The sequence below is a fragment of the Pseudocercospora fijiensis genome (genome assembly GCF_000340215.1).
Source record: "Pseudocercospora fijiensis CIRAD86 unplaced genomic scaffold MYCFIscaffold_14, whole genome shotgun sequence".
In the NCBI taxonomy this organism is placed as follows: domain Eukaryota; kingdom Fungi; phylum Ascomycota; class Dothideomycetes; order Mycosphaerellales; family Mycosphaerellaceae; genus Pseudocercospora; species Pseudocercospora fijiensis.
This window is the reverse complement of record NW_006921545.1, coordinates 352,511-370,274: the sequence shown is the minus strand read 5'-3', so window position 1 is coordinate 370,274 and position 17,764 is coordinate 352,511. Positions and strand designations below refer to the sequence as shown.

Below are 17,764 nucleotides of genomic sequence, written 5' to 3'. Positions count from 1 at the left end.
TATCGAACTACCTATACTATCTCGAAATAGATCCTAAAGTATAAGAAGCGCTACTCCCTACTTTATATTATTTTATTGTGTTTTCTAATTATAATTAAAATATAACTTCGAAGACTTATCTATATTCTATAAATATCGGTAATACTATTATACTTTATAAGCTTTAACCCGCTCGGGCTAGGATAACGAAAATTCAAATCGGTAGAAGATCCCTCTACCCTTATTGTCTTAGCTTTTACGCTAACTCGCTCTACTAACGAAGTTCTTAGTAAGACAATTTAAGTCTCTGCTGCCTAGCCACAACCTCGATGTCCTCAAACCTGCTTCGGTGTACGGTAGCACTGCCACTTGACAAGCGATTCGCCGAAGAGCAGCGCCCGAGCCTCGCGAGGTTTGAGGGCGACCTATGCGCGCTCCCATCACCTCCGTGACCAACCCCATACCCATCCTAAAGAGCTTCCGGACATTACATCTCATCTCTACGGTGAACACATTCATCAATTTCCCCAGCTCCTATAATATTCCTTCTCCTCGTGCTGCAGTCGTACCGCGACATGTAAAGTGTTGGTGCTTCTGGCCGCCGAGGGGGAAGAATGTCGAGAAGCACTCGCCACGGTTGTCGGAGGTACGCACACGCAAAATCCTGCTTCTGCTTATGTTGCTCGCGCTCGCGTGTGTCTTTGCAATAGAAGATGGTGATAGAAGCGGCGTCACGCTCGCTGAGGACGTAAGCTTTGAAGGCTTCGGCTCTCCGCGGAGAGCAGGCATTTCCCAGTGAAATGTACACTTCTAGGCACAGTCGTTGTGTGGATCTTGTTGGGAAAGGTGCTGAGCTTGGGAAGGCCTCGGGATTGAACTTAGCGGTCGAAGCTGAATCACGGCCGGATTTTCCAAGTGTAGGATAGAGATTCACGATTCTTGTGCGTGCGTGCGACATGTCGCGAGCATTGCCGAGTCACTGGCCTCACCAAGTTCTTCAATCTGCGTATCGCCATTGCGAGGGTTGAAAGTCACGGCAGCTGGTTTCCGACTCCAAATTTCTTGGTCAGCGCATTCATGCAACTTTCCTTGCCCCCAAAGCTTCAATTTCGGGTATAACAGTCGCGACTCGTTGTAGTCGGTGTCTCCATAAATGATGAAATGGTGAACATGGATTCTCATATATGAGAATGTAAGTGCTAAAAACTCGTACGCCAGCGGGGTAGAAACTCTTGATGAATCAGAGGCAGTATCGTTGCTCGAAGCCATACAGCTGAATGCTGAATGCGCGTTGCTGCTGCTATGGTGACGGCGAATCCTCTTTCATGGCTCTGCCTCCTGTCAGCCACGAGAAAATGATTGGGTTGAGCCTACGATCGATGTGCCCGATCCCGTCTCTTTCCTGCCTACCGTACTTTCTCTGTTCGAAACCACGAAGTCATATTCTCTCCACCCATAGCTAGCGCCGGCCGCACTGACTCGCTGGTGCCCCGGAGCTTCTGCTACAGCGACACCTGCTGAGGCTTTGCGCTAAGACTTTTGCGAGGGGTGTTTCTCTTCTTGTGAGATGGTATCCAGTATGCGTTGTCACCAATTCTCAGCCATGGTCAACATTTGGCACCTTTGTCCCGCTCCTGTCCGTCCTTTGCTGTTGCCCTTACCCGCTGTGCTCTTGACCGTGTTTTGTAATGCCTGTGCTGTGGAAGGCGGCGCTCGTCGGGATCATCCAAGGCACCAGCGGCCTCTGCCAATTCGTTTCCAGTTGCTTGGGCTTTGAGAAATCGAGAACGAAGTGTACAGCGTACGCAGCTGGATTCAAGTCAGCGCGAAGAAGGAAGCCCGGGAGGGAAAGAAGGCCGCAGAGGAGCAGATGATGAGCTTGGAACCGATAGCTGCTGCTTCCTTGAGGTTTGATCGGGGTGATAGTGTGTCGGTCGATGAATTGTAGAGTGCTGCGTCTGTTGACCCCATTGCCGAACTTCGAGCGCACTGCGTACCGGAACTATCCCGCCAAATGTGTGCTTAAAGGATTTTGCAGGCTGGGACGATCGCACAACTGCACGCACAACTTGACGTTTCGTCAGGTGTGTGCTTGTGGGGATGGAGGAGAACGAAATAGAAGAGTCATAAAGGCGCGAAAGGCAGAGCCCGTTGGGTCGTGATGCCGCGTCTATGCTTTGTATGACATCTCCTCTGATGGCTTGTGGAGCGATTTTTTACACGGTATAACACCAGCGCTCTTGCTGGGAACAAATGAAGGTATCTGTGTACTCATGAAGGCCAGGCTGGCATTACTACAGCGGGGGTTCTATGGCGCCAAAGTCGAGAACACGGTCATGTCCCATTCGAAGGAATGGTGCTACGACCCCGTGCATAATGTCAACAACGAATTCCGTTGGCGCAAGCATAGTAGATTCCAGCTTTGACACCCATTATCACCAATGCCTCCGTTCCCGTTCCCCTTGCTTCTTCAGTTGGTTGTCCTCCTTTTCCGCCTCCTCGCATACGAGCCTAACACTGCCGACATTGAAGTGGCGTCCATCTGGACGGTGTTTTGAGATGCGCATATCGATTCGCTCGGCGCGGATGTGAGTCGCAGCAGCAGGGAGAAGCGATGCTTGGGTGGGAAGCGATGATGGTCAGCTGTAATCAATCGTGTTTCGTAGCCATTACGATAGCAGCTTCGCGCTTCACGCTGGTCTTGGCTTCGCGCTGCCTGCTGGGTGTTGGCTTTGTACTGTTTGCTTGGAGGTCGAACGCGCGGTCTGTCTCCTGGGCGGTCGAGAAGGTAAAGCCAAAGGATAAACATTTTTGCCAAGAGGCTGCGTTTTCGCGGCGTCAGAGCTGCCGCGGTTTGCCAAGAGGCTGCTTTTTCGCGGCGTCGGAGTTGCCCCGGTTTGCCAAGAGGCTGCTTTTTCGCGGCGTCAGAGTTGCCGCGCTTTGCCGAGAGGCTGCTTTTTCGCGGCGTCAGCTGCCCCGGTTTGCCAAGAGGCTGCTTTTTCGCGGCGTCAGAGTTGCCGCGCTTTGCCGAGAGGCTGCTTTTTCACAGCGTCGGAGGTGCCCCGCTTTGGTAAGAGGCCGCATCGTCGCCAATTCCACAACCCCTTCGTTTGCAATGCGCATCCTCCGTAGACTTGTAACAGTGACAGCTTGTCAGGAATCCAGTCTGTCTCTTCGGATCTGCGAGGTCTGGCTTCAACCCTCGAGGATCAATGACGCATCGAGCCCAGCCGACGTCCACAAGTTGGGCATTGGCAGGATAACAAAGATCAAATACAGCTTCTGCTCCAACTATGCCCTGGTAATGGCGAAAACCGGAAGTTCCGGAAAAGCCTCCCATACCATCCAATTCCCACCACCTTTCCTGCTTGGTCTCCTCTGAACATTCCGCCACTGTGGAAGCCGATCGTGACACGAGTCCGGATCCGCCAGAGTCCAGCGCACCAAGCGCCGCGCATCCAGCATCTCGAGCAAGCGGAAAGGCGGAAACACTGTCGACTGGCCTTACGACTACCCATCCAAGGAAGCAAAATGTGAGGAATCGGTATGGGATTGTGTGTCTCTACTAACAATGCATGTAGCTTGCACGCGCCGCCTTCTCCCACCGACCCGCCCGCGACTCGAATGACAATGTCCATGGTGCATACCCAAGCGAGATGGCTAGGAAGAATCAGGTGGGACATTTGGCACACTCGAAAGGATGCGCGATGCGCCTGCCGTGAGCGCAACACGCCGACGAGACGGTAAAACCACCGACCCACTGTCTGAAGAGGTGCCTCATCACAGAACTGGGCTAAAAGAGCGCTAGCCTGAGTCGTGGATGGAATGTGGAGGAAAGAAATGCAGTGTCGTAGTCACAGGCACAGCGCAGCAGCAGAAGGAGAAGACCGGCAACCTCATCAAAGACGGCGCACAACGAGCTGGCAGAAAAGATTTCATATGCCGCAACACAACGTAACAATGACGACGTACCTTTCAATGGCAGGGGAACACAATGACGACGAGCTGTGTGCTGGTAGAGGATGATAATGGCAACGAGTTGTGCGCCGGCGGAGAAGGTGATGGCGACGAGCTGTCTGCCAGCAGAGAAGACGACAGAGGTCGGTCGTCTGGGGCCGGAGACAGCGACGGCGATGAGTTCCCTGATACAGAGCAGGGCAGTGGACAAGCCAATGGCGCAACAGCTGCCTTGCAAAACGAGGATTTCTTTGACACGCTTTCCTTTCACAACACTCATTTCGCTGGCACTGACCATGGACCAACACCGGGCACAAGCCAAATGCGTCCTCTTCAGTTTTCATCCGTAGGACCTCCACTGTCCCTGTACCTCTCATGCCTTCAAACATTCGCGTCGACACTACTACGACAACACAACCAAAGATCATCGACCGTCCAATTATCACCGATCATCCAATCATCACAGCTCAGGCGGCTGCGACCAAAATACAGCGCATGAATTGCTCGCCGAAAGCGGCATTGACTTCACTGACGGCCCTCAAGCAACTGCGCATGCAGCTCGAACTCGTGCTGTTGGTACGAGTACAGGGAATCAGGCAGTCCGTGGTCCGCGGCCGTCTGCTTTGGCCGCCGCAGCGACTTCGCTACCTATCCCGCCACCCATCCGGCCACGAGCTGGGGCAAAGCCAATCCACAGAAACGAAATGCTTGGCTAGATCCACAAGCATCTCATGATGCACTTTACCTTCCTAAGCCGGCTGCACGGGAGATGGCCGGAGAAGATGATCCTACGCCAAAGGCTTTGGAGGGTAGTAAGCTCCCAAACAGAACCGGTCGTCATCGTCACCCAAGCCTGCTCAGATCCGTCCATTTACTCAGATCAAGCTTCTTTGGCGTTTAATCCAGCGGTGTTGGGCATTGCATCGGAAAGGCCTCTTTGCCCGGCGACGCGCCTTCACACAGGTCAGACAGCCAAGCATCCCAGCGCCAGAACTCCAAGTCGTGCAGGACGAGGTTGGCGAAGTGCGAACGATAGAAGACAGCACTCAGATGCAACACATCATCATAGCATACTTCGCCAGATGGACAGCGTCTGAGCTGGCGAGCCAACCTCACCGCCTGGGACTGCGCATGTCCACATTGCTGATGGGTTCAGCTCCCACCTCTGCACTTCCGAGGCACAAGTCGGAGTCTGCATGTGAGTTGGGATGCCAATGCCAATTCGAGAATACGAAACAGTGTGAGGCAGACTCCCGAGAGGAAAAACAGGTGGACTGCATTCTCCGTCTTCAGTGGTAAGGAAGGGTGGAGGAGTGAAGGTATTCAGGCTGGTGGGCTGAATTCTGCGAGAGGTGTGCACCGAAGACTTCTCGACACTGACGAGCATTGCGAAGGGGCATCGGCCGCACGCGAAAGGAATCACGTCATGCTTCACTGGGGTATTAAGAACGACTCGAGGTGGGCATTGTTGATTGAAGAACGAGAACAGTTTGCCGATTCACGAGGCACTACGACCTGCCACCTGCGATCATGCTAAAGCCAACCCAACCCGTTGGGTGTTTGCAAGTTCTTCCGCCTACATGTACGACTTCCTAGTTCAAGCATATCACTCAACAACGATCCTTTCGATGAAGGACTGAGAAAGCTCAGAAGGCTGGCGCCACAGGTATTCCAGAAAGTCATGGCTACTTTGACTACATCGTCGAGTGCTCAAACAGCACATGGTCTACTCCAGCGGGCTTAGGACGACATTCGAGCGCATGAAAAAGGCGCCGGTGGCTGTGATTCCGCTTCCAGCAACCAGTTCGACAAGGCTTCGCGTAGAAAATGCCACTGTCAACCTGAGATGTCCTGAGTTATGCCAGTGTGCTTTTGCGAAATGTGCCCCTCCACACTCCCGTCGCTTCGCAACCCGACTGCCGAGGACGAGCTGATTGCTGATCGAACCTGGGCCACTCGTTCTGCGAACCATTCCCAAGAGGTGGGGTCGTCGCCCGAGGACGTGTCTGAGGTGCATCGAGAGGGACAGAGCACACTTGGACGGGGGTGCGATCCACGACATGACCAACGCAGCAATTGGCATGCAGATCAAGACTCAGGACCACCCGCACACTGCCCCCATTAACACGAGGTCGCCAGCCGATGGCACTGGAATTTTCATCGCCAACCACAAGAGCACTCAAGCTGCCACCAACGCTACCCTGCGACGAAGGTGAAAAAAAAAAGACAGAGGCTGCTTTCCAGCGAAGAAGAATGGAAAAAGAGAGGGAACGAGAAACGGAACTGCGCTGGCCAAACAAGGACAGGGAGCATTAAAGTTCCGGATGATTGGACAGAGGTTGTTAATGGACTCACGTGCGTAGTGAGGTACCCGACATGAGGAAAGACCACCTGGAGTCCGGATGTCAGGACGGCGCCCACCAGGTCGATGGCATGAATTGGACAACTTAGCATCAACGCCTAGGCTTGATCGCGCCGCCCTCCCGTGCTGAACGAGGGGTAGAGTAGCGAACGACATAAGGGCAGAGCTCGATCTTCTGCGCGCTACACTTGCGCTGCTCGCACTTCCTACGTCTGGGAATAATCATCAAGTGAGACACGTGAATGATCACTGCAGGACAATCCTTGGTGTGAGTCGAGAAGCACTCTCTTGCCAGTGGATTCGAAGCAGCTTTGTACAGCCAGGTATGACATTCTACAGCCATTTGCCGCGGCAGGGGAGACTTGCAATTCTGGGCATCTTTTGTCCATCTGCAAGGCTCCAGGAAGGTGCGAAGCGAGATCAACAAGCATGCGTTACAACCAAGACCGCAACGCAAACTCTCAGAGGCGTCAAGCACCATTTCACCATCCCCAACGCAGCCGCCAATGTTACCAACGAAGCTTATATGCCATCACGCGCCTCAAGCGTATTGGAGCTTTTGGGGGATTGGATTGGAGGAGATTGATACCTGGTCCCATCTAAGCGGCCATGTCTCCTGTGCACGGCACTACATTGGCGTGGATGTTCTTGCAACGAAAGCAAGGGTGAATGTAATCGCAAGTAGGACTACCATGTCAGAAAACACGGTCCACAAGCGCCTGGACTTGGCTGCTTTTCTGTGGTTCCTCTTCAAAGCTCAACAGACATCCTACACTATAGAGTTCGCCGATGTCGAGCTTCAGCATAATTTATGCCACCTACCGGGGTCTCCCTTCCTGTTGGCCTACGACTACGCAATCTTATCATGCCTCGAGTGTAGGGCAAATTTGTCCAAGGTGACGATCTCAACTGCTTTGTCCACTGCCTGACTTACCTGGAGCTTTTCTACCACGAACAAGTCTGCGCTGGGAATTGGAACTTAATCAAATTAAAAGCGATTGGGAGTCTCTTGCCAGAAGCGCTGCAATCTGCCGTTCAAGAAAATCTTTATACAAGCAATTGGGGAAGCGACGGTCAACACCAGATCAGCAAGAAATTTAGCGATCACAAATAATTCATCTGCCAGAGTCATGGAGCTCTACCTAGAGTAGAATTTCATCTGATGCCGCTACCAATTTCCTCGGACAAATTTCAAGATGAGCCAGAGCGAAAAGCGTAAATGTAACATCCTGAAGTATCGAACTCATGCAATGCGCTGATGCCTCACGTAGACTAGAGTCGGAACACGGTTACAGCGCAACATCACACTTCCTTAGATCGTACTATCATACCTCCATCAAAGCCAATTTGCGTAAGTGATCGCGGACAAAGCCCATTCCTTGGCTACAGCGGCAACAAGCATCAGTGACTTACACCTTGGTGGAAAGCAGCCCTTTCTAGCAGTTAGAATTGCGGAGTTGGCGCCAGATTTCAGCAAACCAAGCTACCAAGCTTGTGTACCAAGGGAGGATTGGGAGCGCTCTCGTGCCCTATAAACCCATATCATACATCTCAGGACCGGCCAATGGTCCAGAGGGCGGCCGAGATGTGGGTGTCGTTCTAGACCGCTCATGTACATGCCGCCGCCAAATCTCGACGCTGGGGGGCTGGGACGTGTGTATAATTTGACGGCCTGCCTTTCCATGAACCGTGCGGAAGATAGTCACGGTTCTGCGCCTCTCGGAGTGTTTGATTCGTGCTTTCAGTCTCGCTTTTGCCAAACTTCAAGCGGGAAGTCCGAGGGTGGCCGGTGTATATCGCCGTCGTTTTCCTCTACGCGAACAAGGAGTCGTTCTCTTGCCCTCTGCTGTCCGGATTGCAACGTCTCCTCCTGCACATTGCTCCTTTGTTAATTTCAGACTCATAGTCCGGCTAAGAGGGAATATTATCTTCTTCCGCCTTCCTGCTTCGCGATAGCTGCGGTTAGCTATAAAAATTTAGGACTAGCTTATATTTACAATTCGGTAAAAACTACTAACTTGAGATATAACAGTTATCTACCGCATCGTAATCAACTATAATAGGCTTATATAGATCGCTTAGCCTATACAAGTTAATAGAGTATACTTATCCTAAATATACTACTAGAAAACGAGAGAATATCTTTCTTAAGTAGGCTTCTAGAAACGCGATAAGCTAGAAGTAGGACTAGCTAATCCTGCCTTATAGGTCTTAGCCTTAAGTCTACTAGCAATAGCGGGATACTTAGTAATATCGGAACATTTTTATTATATAAAGTTACTAGGATACTTACTACCGCCGGATAAGTAAACGACTATAGTCTATCGATAGTTATAGAGGAATTATTGCCTATACTAGGTTCTTCGTAGGTAATAGGCTTATTCTAAAGCGTATAACGAGTCCCTAGGAACTATAGCTAATACTACTAATTATAGACTCCTACGTTTTAATTCTTATCTTCGGAGCTTAAGTATTAGGCGAGAGAAATTATAAATATACGATACTATAAGTCCGATTTCTATTCTATCGATATTAGAGTTTGTTTAATATTCTAACAGTAATAGCTCGACTCTTAAATAACGTAAGACCTTTAGGGTATTAGAACTACTAAAGAGATAACTTAGGTATTATCCTTTAGAACCGTAATCGCTATAATAGTCTATTCTATTATACCGCTCTTATACTACTTAGACTTCGCTAATACTATAAAAAGATAGCCTATATTTGTATATAGTATACGGCTTAGGGTTATGTTTATATATAAAGTAGCCTATATTTGTATATAAAGTACGGCTATAGCGTATATGTTACTTATCGGTTATCTCCTCTAAGCCGTCGTATTATTTAGTAGTAGAATATACTTTCGTAAACCTATTCGATCCTCTATCCGCCTTATTAATAATTTCCTCTTTACTATATAGCTCGCGACTATTTTACGATTAATAGGTACCTATTACACTAGAGAGTCTCTACACACCTACGATAAGAGAACAACCGCGTAGGTTTCCCTCCTTATTTCTTTACTAACAAAGTAGGGCTAATCGCGTATAGGGAAGACTATATTAGTATCTACCGCCCTTAGACCTATTAATAGATTAGTTTTAAGCTCCTCTCTTAAGCCTAGCGCGGCTAACTAATTTCTTTCTACCGAAACTATTATCCGCTAGTATTAGCTCCTTATTTATAAGTTTACGAAGGTTAGTATCGATTACTATACCGAGTTTATAGCTATATAGCTCTTAGATATAGCGAGAATAGCTAGGAATTGAATAGAGTTCTCGTACTTCGAGATAGAATACAATCTAGCTCTAAGAGCGCTATACTATAGCTCTTAAGATTATACGAGGCCGAGATCTTTTATAGTTCTACTTTGTCTATCCGGGGGAGGCTACTACCGCTTAGCTTTACTAAGTCCGTTCGTAGGTTAATTAAGGACCTTAGTACTAATAAGGATAGAGGAAAGTACGATATAGTATTTATAAGCTTCAGATAATTAGCTATATTTAGTTAGGTTCCTACAAGTAAGGCTCCTACTTCTATAGAGTACGTAATACCGGAGTCTAGAGATCTAGAACTAGTAAATAGATCTAATTGTTATTAAAGCAACCTAGTAGAACCCGTTAGACTAGAATAATATTTCTTTTACTATCTCGGACTAGTCCTTTTATACCTTAGAGCCTACTCGTAGGAGTATTAGTAAGGGAACTAATTCTCGAATTTATAAAACCTTAAGTATAGGTATTAGTATCGTTATTAATAGCGGCTATATAAACGGTATTACTATCGCTAGTAGACCTCGTAGTAGTTTAGTTTACGAACTATAAAACGTATATAGTTTAGTTTCTTAGCGGCAAGCTAGCTCCCTAGTTCCGTTTTACTTTTTTAAACTGTATAGATTCCTAGTTAAAACTAGAGACTATATTAATTTTATTATAAGTATACTCTTATTTAAATACCGGCGACGATTACTAGCTATAGTTGTAACTAGGTTATATCTATAACGCTCGCGGTTGCCCTAATAATAGCTACTACTATTACTAGGCCGTAGTAGCTAGAGACTATAATAGTTTTTATATAAGTCTACTATTCGACTACCGGCTACTATTGCTAGCTATAATAGTAACTACGTTATATTTACTCCGCTCGGGGTTGCCTTAATAATAGCTATCCCTATTACTAGGTCGTAGTTGCCGTTACCGGAGCGTAGTTACCGTTACTAGGGTATAGTTACCGTAGTTATAAATGCTTACCTATATAAGTTTACGTAGGCGGTAACAATTAGGGCTTCGCGAGATTCTTATACCTTTTAACTTCTTCTTTCTCTATATCTATACCTATAATAGCTACTATACGCTACGCCCCCCTCTTCTCTTCTTAAAATAGTAAGAGAGAAGCGCGCTACGCGCTAAATAGAAGATATAAGTAAAGACCGCGACTTTATTTTACCTAAGTATCTAAGAAAAAAGCGTAAAACTAAAGAGGAGTACTATACGAAGAAGAATTCCGTACGAGACCGCGAGAGAAAGGAGAAAATATATAATAATAAAAAATCGAAGGATAAAAGAAGAAAGGCGTAAAATAAAGCCTTCTATCGATAGCTAGCGCCTATAGAAAAAAGTAAAGGTTAGAACTGGAAGACAATCTAAGAGAAGGCTTAGAGAAAGAAGGGATTACGTCTAGTTTTCGAGCGTAACTTTCTATAAGCGTAAGGTAATATAGCTAGTAGCTATAGCTAGTATTTCTTTCTTAAAAGCATTAGCTAATATTATTTAGCCCTATTGCCGCTATCTCTATCGAGACGATCGATAATAACGGAGATATTTAGATTACCGAGAACAATAATACTATAGTTTAGAATGCCGCGAAAGTGCTTAATACTACGAATAAAGGGACTAAAAAAGGAGATACTATATATCGATCTAGTAATAGGTATAGTCTTAGGGTCTAATACTATAGACGATAACCGCTAGGAGTAGATCGAGTGTAGCTAAAGAGACGAGGTACTAGGAAAGGGCTAAGATATAAGTCCTTTAAATCTAGAAAATTATTATTAAAGCTACTATAAAAAGCTAGTAAGAATTAGAACTAAGGCTAGTCGTCTTTATATTCTTAATATAGAGTAGAAATTTCTTTATCGGTATTAGAGGAATACTAAGTAGGATACGATTAGACCCCGTAGTGGTTCGGTTTCCGAACCACCAAACGTATATGGTTTGGTTTCTTAGCGGCGAACCAGCTCCCTGGTTCCGGTTTGGTTTTTTCGAACTATATAGATTCCTGGTTTGAACTAGAGACTGTATTGGTTTTACTACAAGGACACTCTTATTCGACTGCCGGCTACGATTGCCGGCTATAATAGTAACTCTGTTACATTTACTAGGCGTAGTTGCCGTTGCTAGGGCGTGGTTGCCGTTGCTAGGGCGTGGTTTTGCTACAAGGACACTCTTATTCGACTGCCGGTTACGATTGCCGGCTATAATAGTTACTAGGTTGTATTTACTACGCTTTATTACCGTTACTAGGGCGTGGTTGCCGTTGCTAGGGCGTAGTTGCCGTTGCTAGGGCGTAGTTACTGTTGCCGGGGCGTAGTTGCCGTAGTTGCGAAAGCTTACCTATATAACGTTACGTAGGCGGCAACAATTAGGGCTTCGCGATATTCTTACACTTTCAACTTCTTCCTTTATACCTATACCGACAACAACTACTATACGCTGCGCCCCCGCCCCTTTCCCTTATAATAGTAAGAGAGAAGCGCGCCGCGCGCTAAATAGAAGATAGAACTGAAGACCGCGAGTTTGTTTTGCCTAAGCGTCTAACTAAAAAGCGCAAGACTAAAGAGGAGTACTCTACGAAGAAGAATTCCGTACGAGACCGCGAGAGAAAGGACAAGATAGATAAGGATAAAAGAGCTAAGGATAAGAGAAGAAAGGCGCGGAATGAGGCATTCTATCGATAGCTAGCGCCTATAGAAAAAAGTGAAGGTTAGAATAAGAAGACAACCTAAGAGAAGGCTAAGAGGAGGAAAGAATTACGGCTAGTTTTCGAGCGTAAAGTTCTAGTAGCGTAAGTCAATCTAGCTAGCGGCCGTAGCTAGCAGCTGTAGCCGGCAGCCGTAGCCGGCAGCTATAGCCGGCATATTTTTCTTTAACACGTTAACTAATAGCATTCAGACCTATAGTCGCTACCTCTATCGATACGACCGATAGTAACGGAGATGTTTAGATAGCCGAGAACAACAATGCTAGAGTTTAGGATGCCGCGACAGAGCTTAATACTACGAATAAAGGAACTGAAAAAAGCGAGGAGATACTATACGTCGATCTAGTAACAGGTGCAGTCTTAGGGCCTAACGCTATAGACGATAAGCGCTAGGAGTAGATCGAGCACAGTCAAAGAGACGAGATACTAGTAAAGGGCTAAGGTATAAGTCCTATCAATCTAGAAAATCATAGTTAAAGCTACTACGAAAAGCTAGCAAGGATTGGAATCGAGACTAGTCGTCTTTATATCCTCGATATAGAGTAGAAGTTTCTTTATTAGTATTAGAGCGAAGCCTTTGCGTCTATAAAGGCAAAGTGGCTTGCGATTAATACGATCGGGGCTAGGTATCTAGGGACGGCAGAAGTGTTACTATAGGAGGAAGGGGTACAGGTAATTATTCTATACTCGGTATATATAGCCGGCGTTCGTAGCCGGCAGATACTAACAGTTAAACAGAAAGCGTTTCTCGAAGGCAGAGTGCTACTGCTATATAAAATCTTTACTAAGGCAGAGAGGGCTTGTATCCGGAATCTAAGCTGCTAGTAGGATAGGTTGGCGTTGGAATTCTCTGAATCTCTATATAAGCCTCCGAAGGATTACCTATTTTAGCGATACGGCTTTATCTCGACTACTCCGCAGGTACCCGAAGAAGCTCGAGCGCTCTTTAAGGTCTTTACTAAGAAGCGGAAGGAGTTCGAGGATCAGGATTGGTTAATAGAGCTATTAGTTAGTCTTAGGTTTCGTAGTTAGACTCGGCCTAAGCATTTGCTTATCGAGTATCTTATACCGAAAGAGGATAGATTGAGACTAAAAACGAGCTTGGATTCGTTAGGTATAGTAGCTCGGTTCCGTTAGTGGGAGAGAGCCGCCGTATAGAAGGCAAAATTCAGGTAGTTAGGGTAGCTAGGAAAGAAATTCTAGTAGTTAGGCTAGCTAGGATAGCTAGGAAAAAAAATCTAGTAGTTAGGTAGCTAGGAAACAAAAAAAAAAGGTGGCTAGCTATTTACTGCCTAGCTATTCCTAACGATACGATGCTATAAAAGAAAGGGTATTTCTCTACAGCTACTAGTACATATCTACTACTCCTAAGTCCTTACCTTACCGTACGAAACCTTAAAACATGCCGACCGACATTGTATATATACTAGGCGCTATACTAGGAAGGGTAACAACGAGACGACAGTCGAAACAGTCTAGTATACGAGCGAGATTGCGACAACGTCGAGAGGAGGTCGTATACTCACCTTCGAGCCTATCGAGTCCTAGACTACGATTAGGGCTAGATTCATCCTCTCCGAATCCTAGTAGTAGGAATTTATTATAGGGTACTACTACCTAGTCCTTACCTTTACGGAGTCTAAGTAGAAGGTTGTTCGGAGATATAAGAATATCGAGTATTAACCCGGAAATCTTCGAAAAGGCTAGCTAGGCGTATCTTTAGAAACCCGAGTATATAGAGCAGTTCAATCAATAGGTCTATAAGATATAGTTCCCTTTATACTTACGTTCGAAGGAGTGTAAACTCCGGAAGTACTCGATACGATAGGGGAGTAAGGAGCGAACGGACACATTCTAGAAGTTCTTTATAGAGGGGGTATTGTACCGTTATACGACTTCTCGACTCAAAGGTTAACTAGTAATTGTCTGCAACTTCTACGGTTCAATCTTGAAATACCCGAAACTAGGGGATAGGAACTCATCGCCTACGAACTATCTCTATTCTAAACGGTATCGGGAATCTTAAGGAGAGAGGAGAGTTGATATAGATATAGCGTTCTAGAAAGAGGTATGTCTTCTAAAATGCCGGCTATAGCTACCGGCTATAGCTACCGGCTACAGATTCCGGCTACCTAAATTAACCGTAGAGATCTAGCTAATTATTATAGGCTACGCTTAAGGAAGCTCTAGGATTGAAGGCTACCGATTTCTCCCCCGAAGACTTCAAGCAACTAGTAAACGAAATGCTAGCTATAAACGGTCTTCCGGAAGACTTCTACGAAAGGGAGTCTATATAGAAGACATACCTATATCTTATAAACTACCCTCCCCTATTTCTCGGCGCGATAACCTAGCGTATTATATTCGAAAAGAACAAAGAGGCTGCGTTAGACGACATTCGGGAGATCCTCCGTAATACTCGCCGAGTAGCTATTGCTATCGATAGCTAGTTAAGCCGGACTATAAGAGCCTCCTTCCTCTCGATTATACTATACTTTATCAATTCGGATTAGAAACTCTAGGAACTTATAATCGGATTCCCTAAAATTCTAGGTTCCTATACTAGTAAGGATATAGCGAAGCTTGTCTATGCGGCAATAGATAGGGTTAGCGTAACAACGAAACTAATCTCGATTACTACGGACAACGCTAGTAATAATCGAACATTATATAAGGCGTTGTATATACAATTCACTCGTATATGTCTTTGAAATCACTAATTGTATCGATAGGGTCGAGTGCGTAGAGGAGATTACAAGGTCTATAATCTAGCTTAATCTTCCGAATGTTAAGCTCGCTACGATTCCGGATACGTACGACAATACGTACGATAATAACGATAAAGAGGAGCCTATTAATAGCCCTAGCCCTATTGAATCGGAGCCGACGTCGTTACTAGTTGCATCCCTATAGAAGTTTCCCTACCTCGCTTATATAGTTTAAATCGCGATCCGAGCCCTCTTTAAGACGCTTAAAATTGCACTATTAAACGACGACTAATAGAAGATCCTAGATAAGGATAAAGTAAAGTCGAAAGTCGAGAAACTCATTGCAGCAATGAGACGGGATAAGGCAGAGAGCCTCGCTCTCGTTTTGTATAAGGTATAACTTTTGTCCGTAGCCGGTACCTGTAGCCGGCAACCTAGTATAGTTCTAACTCTTTTTCTCTAGCTTCGTCGTCTAGCAATATATACGAACTCGAGCTTATAGAGATGTAACCGATTCGAGGCTATTTAAAAGAACCTAATCGAGCGCCCTAAAACCGATGCCTAGAATATCGCATAGAATAAGCGATAGCAAAAGCGGCCTCCTTAGCGCCTACTCCGTTTTACCTAAGACGTTAAGACCCGGTTCGATTCGACTTTCTATATAGTTACGAGGGGATGTACTTTACGTACCGCTCTCGAGATCTATTAGAGTTCCGAGGGTATTAAGTAGCTCGGCCTTACCGCCGCCGAATAGCGCTAAGTAGAGTATCTCGTCGATATTAGTAAGCATTACGCGAAGGTTACTACTACGATTGGAAGAACCCGAGGACCGACGATCTACCTTGTCTTTACGTACTATAACTAGCTCTTTAACGAGCTCGAGGAAACCGTAGCTAAGCTAGCTAGGAAGAGCGTTCCCTAGAAAGTAGCTATAACGAAAGCTATAGACACCTCCTATGCTAAGTTGCATAAATATTACAGTACTACCTTTAACTCGTTCGGGGATATCTATAGCGTTGCGTACTTGCTCAACCCGGTAGAAAAGGATATATACTAGCAGAGGCCGGAATAGAAGGCGGACGAGGTATAGCCGAAGCATTACTAGACTATTCTAGAAAAGATGTTCTACGAGCGTCGGAAAGAAACTAGTCTAAATGCAGCTCCTACAAAGAAAAAGAAGGTTTAGAAGGCTCCGACATTATACCTATTTCGTAGGTAGGAAGTAGAGGCAGAAGAGGAAGCAACTACTAAAGTGAATAAAGAAGAGTTCGATCTCTATCGGCGCGCGAGTAAGTACAAACCCGTAGGCTCGGAAAGAGGGCTAATAATCTCTAGATCTTACCGGTCTTCTAGACGAATTCGGAGACGATATTCTCGCTATATAGTAGCGGTTAGAGCCTAAGTTTCTAACGATAGCGTCGGTCGCTCGGGACGTCCTCGCTATCCCGAGCGTAGGTATAGGCTATAAGAGGTCTTTTAGTATCGCTCGTTACTAGGGCCGCTTTAATCGAATATACTCGCCTACTACCTTCGAATCTATTATAGTATTCCGATACTATCTCCTCTACTAGAATCGCTAAGGTAGGTTACTAAAGATTATACTAAAGGAGTTGATCGAGGAATTAGAAAACCTTAAGATCGAAGAAACCTAGGAGCGCGAAGAGAATGCGAAATTTAGTCTAAGCGAAACCCTAATTAGCGATAACGAAGAGGAGAAGGGCGGAGGTAGAAGGCGATACCGGGTCGAGAAGCGGAAACGTATATAGGCTTAGAGCAGCTTTAAGGAGACGAAGCGTTTACGTATAAGGTAATATAGCCGGCGTATATAGCCGGCATATGTCCGAAATGTGTTTCGAATTCCTAGGACCCAAACAGACTAGTTGCTATAGCAACCGACCCCGCTTACCTACGGACTATTTCTAATTCTCTGTTCGCTCTTCCTCTCCTTCTTCCCTTTCCCTATATTCTTAAAGACAAATATGCCTTAAGGATTCGGCTCTTCGGGCCTTCCTAAGCCGGCTACCTCCCCTTCCTTAAGCTACTATCCTTTATTCGAATCTAACGATAACCTAATAAGGCGGTTTGATGGAAGACTATTTGTTCTAGAAGGTAAGAAGCATTAATGTCTCCTTACGATTATATACTTATTAATTTTCTAGGTCCTACCGATATACCCTCGTCGCCTAAACGCGTAGATAAATATCTTTAGAGGCTAAAGGGCAAGGGTAAAGCAAGCTAAGCATAGGGAGACCGTAGCGAGAACGAGATATCGGAAGAGCAAGGCTCTCCGTAGTATATACGAAGGAAGGGGGTTCCTCGGAAAACAGTACCGAAAAACAAGAAGGCTATAGGTAGATAGGAGAAGGCTAAAAAGAGTAGGCGGACGAAGACTATCGCGAAGAAAAGTTATCTTTCTATTAAAAGAAAGGGAATAAGGCAGGACTCGACGACAAAGAAGCGGCGCTTCAAACTAGGTACTATTACCCTTCGCTAGATCCGGCTTTTCTAAAACAAAAGAGGGACCGAGCTTTTAATCCCTAAGACTCCCTTCTAGCGACTCGTCCGAGAAATTACATTAGATTTTCGGTCTAGTATACGATTTACGGCTAAGGCGATTAGTGCTCTTTAGGAAGCTACGGAGGCATTTCTCGTAACCGAGCTTGAGCTTTCAAACCTCCTTGCTATCTATACGAAGCGGGTTACTCTTCAAAATAAAGATATATAGCTTCTAGCTAAAATTCGGCGTCGGTTTATAGCGGATTAGTTGGAAATTGTATTT

General features: G+C 46.0%; 2 protein-coding genes across 2 annotated transcripts; one reads left to right on the top strand and one right to left on the bottom strand.

Moving 5' to 3' along the window:
- Positions 1-278: 278 nt before the first annotated feature.
- MYCFIDRAFT_180163 (uncharacterized protein) lies at positions 279-3,760 on the bottom strand (the record flags this gene model as incomplete). Its single annotated transcript, XM_007934098.1, has 23 exons — positions 279-293; positions 321-404; positions 433-456; positions 491-606; positions 634-870; positions 914-981; positions 1,015-1,080; positions 1,109-1,252; positions 1,290-1,397; positions 1,433-1,461; positions 1,494-1,575; positions 1,601-1,613; positions 1,657-1,981; positions 2,034-2,172; positions 2,202-2,249; positions 2,278-2,338; positions 2,367-2,440; positions 2,487-3,001; positions 3,027-3,083; positions 3,114-3,149; positions 3,197-3,539; positions 3,568-3,639; positions 3,672-3,760. 23 exons carry the CDS (start codon positions 3,758-3,760, stop codon positions 279-281), a joined length of 2,745 nt encoding a protein of 914 aa, XP_007932289.1.
- Positions 3,761-3,799: 39 nt separating this feature from the next.
- On the top strand, positions 3,800-15,348 carry MYCFIDRAFT_180162 (uncharacterized protein; the record flags this gene model as incomplete). The annotated part of the gene is made up of 31 exons (XM_007934097.1): positions 3,800-3,806; positions 3,834-3,933; positions 3,985-4,329; positions 4,360-4,369; positions 4,408-4,508; positions 4,537-4,801; positions 4,843-5,069; positions 5,093-5,134; positions 5,164-5,394; positions 5,426-5,518; positions 5,571-5,642; positions 5,672-5,739; positions 5,783-5,835; positions 5,861-5,917; positions 5,958-6,148; positions 6,181-6,291; positions 6,318-6,360; positions 6,388-6,421; positions 6,463-6,527; positions 6,554-6,566; positions 6,594-6,621; positions 6,654-7,194; positions 7,239-7,371; positions 7,400-7,445; positions 7,500-7,532; positions 7,570-7,586; positions 7,615-7,702; positions 7,766-7,822; positions 7,854-8,005; positions 8,044-8,203; positions 15,333-15,348. 31 exons carry the CDS (start codon positions 3,800-3,802, stop codon positions 15,346-15,348), a joined length of 3,399 nt encoding a protein of 1,132 aa, XP_007932288.1.
- Between the last annotated feature and the right edge of the window lie 2,416 nt (positions 15,349-17,764).